This window comes from Trichosurus vulpecula, chromosome 4 (genome assembly GCF_011100635.1).
Source record: "Trichosurus vulpecula isolate mTriVul1 chromosome 4, mTriVul1.pri, whole genome shotgun sequence".
Classification (NCBI taxonomy): Eukaryota; Metazoa; Chordata; class Mammalia; order Diprotodontia; family Phalangeridae; genus Trichosurus; species Trichosurus vulpecula.
The window spans coordinates 385,148,833-385,155,486 of NC_050576.1; the positions used below are offsets into that span (position 1 = coordinate 385,148,833).

The following is a 6,654-nucleotide window of genomic DNA, read 5'->3' on the forward strand; positions in this document are numbered from 1 at the left end:
AAACAGCTTTGCAACCCTTAAAACATTATTTTAATATTAATTATTATGATAGTTATATGACCATAAATCTTAAAAAGTGGATGTAGGCAGGGAAAGTGCAAGAATGAAAAAGTCAGTCAAGTTTGGTGACTTGTTCTGGTTAAAGGGTTAGAAATTGAAGAAATTAAAAAAAATAAAAATTTAAAAAAATTTGAAAACAGGTTGAAGGGTTCATTGAAATAAGATTTTAGGATTCTCTGGGGTTTTTACTGTACATATACAACATTGCAAAGAAAACCTTCATTAACTCATATTCATTCAACCTCTACATGAGGTCATAATTTGATACAATAGACACTTAGTAATTGTTGTGCTGAATTGAGGTGTTGTTATACTGAATTGAGGAATTGAATTGTTAGCAAATAAGATAATTCTGTATAGCACTTATATAAAGCATTAAGTTTTTAAGGCTGTGTATTAAAGTGTTATTTGTGTCATGTATACATATATCAATAACTTATATATGTATGAGTGTTTTGGGGGGTATGCGGGGCAATTCCACACCTATGATCCTATTAGGAATTCCCAAAGTGAAAAGTCCATCTACCAATGCAGATCTGCAAGTCTTCTGTAACTTACTATATTGTTGTCTGGGGCATTGAGAAATTAAAGTACTTGCCTATGATAACAAAGCTAATATGTGTAAGAAGGAGGGTTTGAACTCAGAACTTGCCTGATTTCAAGTCAAGTCCTCTCTCCAACACAGCAGTGGTGTCAAACTCAAATAGAGACAGTGGCCACTAATCTATACATAAGGATCCCTAGAGTAGCATAACGACAATTATAAAATGTGATACTATCGATGTCTTATTGTATTTTTTTATCTCATCAAATATTTCCCAATTACATTTTAATCTGGTTCAGGCAGCATTAGGGAGTATCGTGGGCTGCCAACACCTTGTGTATGATATCTCAGCACCAGACCCCACTGCTGGTGCTCTGCGACCTAGGCCAATGAGCTTGCCATGATGTACCATATTTCCCCATGTATAAGACACACCCTTGTACGAAAAATTTAGGGTCTAAAGACTGGGTGCGTCTTATACAGTGGTTGTAGTTTTTTTACTTGCATTGCCTGCTTTTTCACGCTTCTTGTCTTTGCGCTCATTGTTTCACATTTGTTACCGGTATATTAGGTTACATTTTGCCACATTCTGCCCAGGAATGGCTCAGAAAAGATTTTCATATAGTGCTGAATTCAAGTTAAAAGTGATCCAGTTTGCAAATGTGAATGGAAATCATGCTGCTGAATGTAAGTTTGGTCCTCTTCCAACTGAGAAAACAATCTGAGACTGGCTACGGGTAGAAGAAATTCTATTGAAAACACCATGGCAGAAGAAGGCTATGAGAGGCAAGTCAGCAAAATGGCCTGATTTAGAGAGGGAACTGATGATATGGATTGAAGAGCAAAGGGCAATTGGAATTCCTGTGTCCACAAAGATGGTTCAGCATGAGACAGGAAGAATTGCTGATGAAAAAGAAGTTACTGATTTCAAAGGAAGACATAATTGGTGCTTCAGTTTCATGAAATGGAATGGACTAAGCATGCGTACACATACCAGACTTGCCCAAAAGATGCCTGAAAGCTATGAGCAGATGAATAAAACTTGAGTTCAATAACTTTGTGTAATACATTTTTTTTCAAATTTTGGGCCCCAAAATTAAGGTGCATCTTATATATGCAAAAATACAGTAGGTCACAACAAAGAGAAAATCATCCTCTGTGAGATAAACAGTGGTGACATAGTGAAGCAAAGGGGGAGACAACTGAGTTAAAACTGCCTCTCACTTGCCAATTTTTTTGGGGGGAAGGGCCTCTTTCCACTGCAATTAGGCCAATAAGTTAATCATAATTCAGTAACAACGTATGAAAATAGCTCTGTTGATCAAAATTTTTGCATTTATTTTCCAAATTCATGTTCAGCTACCCAGGGAAGACAAACTTTTAATTCATTCGTGTAGTATTTTTGACAAATAGTAGATGCTATCTGTTTCAGCATTTATTTAGTCAGTGTATCATAGTACAACTATAAGTCATAAATTAAAAGCTTTTATATCCAGGTGTTATCAAACTTCATGCCCTTCATGTTTTTAGTGTTTTATTGTTGTTTTTTTTTTTCTATTCCCATTCCCCCAACCCCTCCAGGTTATCCATCAGCTAAGGCTTTCAGAGAATGAGAGCTTGGCCCTTCAGGAACTCCTAGACTGGAGACGGAAACTTTGCGAGGAAAGAGATTGGCAACAAAACCAGCACCATCCAGAACCTCGAGTCAGCGGTCCTCCTCCACCCCCTTGTAAAAAGCCAGCTCTATTAAAGAAGGCGGAAGAGACCTCCTGCAATAGATTACCTTCAGAGTTATGGGACACTACGATTTGATGTGGATTGGTTTGCAGACTCTAAAAATCAAAATCTTCTAGTGACTGGAAACTGTAGTAGCAAGCAACATCTTGCTGTCCCCCACCCCCCGCCCCCCACCCCACAAAAAATGTGCTAGATTCTCTCTCCAGGCATCATTCACCCCAAAAAGCACAGGAAACTGGAGTTCAATACACTAGATTCAATATGTATGTGAGTGTGTTTGGTCTTTTCTTTCTTTCTTTCTTTCTTTCTTTCTTTCTTTCTTTCTTTCTTTCTTTTGTGTGTGTGTGTGTGTGTGTGTGGTGATTAGCACTGATCTTTCTAATTGTGTGCTTTGGAGGCCTCTGAACGACAGAACACTCTTTAGAAACCAGTATTCTGCAAACAAGAGTTGGAGAAACAGATAAGTCAGAGGGTAGAGAGGGAAACAGAATGGTAGAGTGGTGGTGGTCAAACGACAGGTGGGATGGGTGTGCACACTGTACAGTTGTTTTATAGAGTTCAATACTATGTTTATTGTATCTTGAATGGTTTTAATATGATGCATATATATAGTACATATATTATATTTCTTTGTAGATGTCTGTGTTTTATTGGAATTTCAAACCTAAGCATTATTATTTACATGTTTATTACTGGCTTTTATAAATTTATGCAATTGGTGGTGCTGTTCTTTCTTCAAAATACAGGTAAAAACGCCAAATACATTTGGATTCTGTTTGCTCCATAGAGTTTTTGCCTGAAGTGTCTAAGAATCTCAACACTATGTTGTTGTTTTAGCTTCATCGATGTCAACCTTAAATTTGGTGACACTTGCAAAATTGGCTTTTGTGGATAGTGCCCAATGCTTTCTATTTCATTCATTAGTTAGGATATATTGTTTCTTTCCTACGCGCTGTGCTTTGGAATAAGTGGATTGTGAATTTCTTTAATTAAACTTCATCTCAAGTTGACAACATAGGTTACAGGAGATAATGAGGTGCTCAGTAAATGTGTATCGCTTCATTTTCACAGCTGGTTATGTAAAAGGTCAGATGTCAGTACAAAGGTGCACCCAGTAACAGGTGCAGAAAGGACTGCTGAGATTTTTCTCCTTTGAGCAATAAGGCTTCCTGAAGGTACAGGCATCATAAGATGAATATGTCCTTAAAGAGGTATGCTGCATGATTCACTTACTGTATATCACCAGAGCTCATGTATTACAACGGCCTTGACCTAATGAAGTGTTCTGGTGGGCTGTTGTGAAATTTTGAGCAGTGGCGTTAAGAAAACAATAATTTGCTACTTGGAATTTCCCAGCCATACCAGCCTTTGAAATATTACTGTGCCAATAAAAGGGTACAAGCATTTTCCTTTTGCTGTCTGTTGTTGTGGATTCCAATTCAAACTAACACTTTGTTATTTCAGCATACCCCAATCCAGCAGTCTTTCACCGTTTTCTGTAGTGCCTCCTAGGCATGGCAGACTTAACTATTTTAAACCATCAATTGACCTTTGCATAGAGACTACTTCAGGAAGGCTTCCTGAAAAGCAGGATGGCTTAGGTCTAAGGTGGGTATCTACTTGACTCCAGTGTGCAGCTTCCAAACTATTCTTCCCATATTCCCACTGATTCCTGGACTACTCACAAATAACAAAGCAACAGCAGGAACCAGCTTTCCACCATTAAAAAGCCATTCACATCAACAATAGTATTGGCACACTTCTACTTTTCCCAAAATTATTATTTAAAGCTCATGCTGAAAATCTAAAGTAAATTTAAAATTCAACTTAATACACAAAGTGCTTAAAATATACGCATGTATGAGGACACTTGCATATATATGCCTATGCACATATACATAGTCATATATCTCTCTGTGGAGATAAATTTCAGATTAAAAGACAAGAAGACTTAGGTTTTATTATGAATCTGCCATGAGAAGAAGAAAAAAACTGTAGTGATAATAGCAAAACCAGTCTGAATGACTGTTTTGCTAGTGTTCTTGGGATGATTATGTCCAAACAACTCTTAAAAATTAATAGCTAAAATACCAAAACAATGCAGCATAGCCATTTGCTGAATTACTGCCATCCTCACATTAGAAAGATAGCCTTTGGGGGCAGAAGGAAAGGGGTATTTATAACTATAACTGTAAACTATTCATTTCCTAGAGATTCCTATAAAGCTGCTAGTCTTTTGTATTGGTTACAAAAGGCCATTCACCTGCATCTCCCTAATCTCAGTAAAATGAGCCTGAAGTCCAGAAGGGTTGTGAGTCCAGGGTCACCTAAAGTAAATAACAGAGCTGGGATTTGAACCAAGACTCTCTGATTCCAAAGACATAACTCAATCTGCTATAGCATCCCACCTCCCTGTATAAAATGCTACGTAAGAACAAAGTACTGGTGTTTACCAGTGCCTTGCTGACTATAGCATGAAAGATTCAACTATAAATGCTTTCCTTTTCTAGCAAATACTCAGTCTTTTTTGATCTTAGTGAAATTGGGAATCTAGAAATTAAACCACTTGGAGATTTGAATTAGTCGATCAACAAACAACCTTTAAGTGCCTCTACTATGCTAGGCTCAGAGAGATACAAAGACAAAAGTGAAGAAGTACCTGCCCTCACGAAACTCACAATATTTCTAGAAGAGACAATGTTCATACATATAAATATACATAAATATATGAAAGATAAACCCAAGGTAATTTTGGTGGAGAAGCACCAGTAGCTGGGAAGAGAAGTAAAATGTGGAACATGGCATTTGAGTTGAACCTTAATGGAAACTAAGAATTCTAAGAGGCCAAGGTAAAGGAAATTCAGTCCAGGGACAGTGAGCCTGTGCAAAGGTAGATGGGAGACCTGAAGATGGAGTATCATATATGAGAAATACTCAGAAAACGTTATATTTTAACAAATAATAAGGCTTAGTAAAGCAATATGACCTTGGCAGAGAATTAAAACTGTTTCTTCAAACTACGGAAATACAGCAGAGCTATTTGTTGGAACCAGGCCTTTAGTCCACTGGGATCAGCGGTGGTCTATTATTGATACAATAGGACAACTGTAAAAGGCCTAGAAATCCAAGTCATTGCAGTGAGGTAGCCAAGGTAAATGGTACCGGAGCCCAGTGGTTTAACTAAAAGTTACCCACAAGAACATGTCTCAGGATATTGCTTCTGTTCATAGATACAACCTTGCATTCCATGACAAGAAACCAAGGGGAAAAAAAGGTACACACTGAAGTGTACCAAGTTAATCAGGTTAGTAAGACCCAGGGATAGAATTTCTCAAACACAATATTTTAAAGATTATTTATGTTTGCAAAACATTTTTAAAGGGTTTTTCTTCAAACTGCTTCTCAGAGTCCAAAATGTGGCGTACGATGAAGTATTTCACACATAGTGTGTTCAGTGGTCTTCTGGCCTTTGACCTTGTACTTAATAATACAATTGCTATGAATTATTAGCCAATGATTTGAACCCTCCCTCATTCCATTACTTTTTTTTGAAGGGGGAAAGGCAGGGCAATTGGGGTTAAGTGACTTGACCAACATTCTTTTACTTTTTAAAGGGGAAGGGGAGAACCTTCCAGAATGGTCAAAAACTGCTATTAGCTCTTTCTTTTAAACTGGGTAAAAATGTGTTCACTATGATAAAAAATAAACAATTACTGTTTTTAAATGGCAACAGCAAATCCAAAGGATGTATACATAAATAAATCAACCCAAGAGATTATGCATCAATTAATTAAAATATTAACCCTACAAATAGAGTTTACTTCACCTCATTAGATAACTTGGACCAGCAGAGCATTGTGGACAAAGGTCTATTGCTGTCAATTTTCAGGGACACTTCAAACCTATCTTATGTCAGAATAAAGGGACATTGGTTTATCAGTTAATCGTATGTGCAGTATCCCTTTTTTATGTGAAAATAATATACAAAATTGGAGGTTTTATGATCAAGCAGTGTTTCTCCTTTTTGAAATTCCTATCGTAAATTCAGTAAAATCCATTCCTATATATAAATATTCATACATACACCCACATACACATGTGTATGTGTGTGTGAATGAATGGTCCTGTGGTGTGTGAATAAAAGGTGAGCCTAGGAGTCAGGAATACCTGGAATTAAATCCTCCCTCATATACAAACTGGCTGTGTGAACTTTGGCAAGTTACTTGAGCTTAGTCTCCCAGGTCACTCTCTAGGCCATCACTTGCAGAAAAGGTGTTGATTTAGATTGTTAGAATTTCCTCACCTGGAGTTCT

The 6,654-nt window shown here is 37.2% G+C and overlaps 1 protein-coding gene across 1 annotated transcript in view; it reads left to right on the forward strand.

Moving 5' to 3' along the window:
* Positions 1–2,485, forward strand: part of MYO16 (myosin XVI) — a 675,300-nt gene extending 672,815 nt beyond the window's left edge. Inside the window, exon 34 of the mRNA XM_036754583.1 lies at positions 2,186–2,485. Coding sequence (XP_036610478.1) covers positions 2,186–2,416 — 231 coding nt within the window. The 3' untranslated portion in view covers positions 2,417–2,485. The remainder of the gene's footprint in view (positions 1–2,185) is intronic.
* The last annotated feature ends 4,169 nt before the right edge of the window (positions 2,486–6,654 follow it).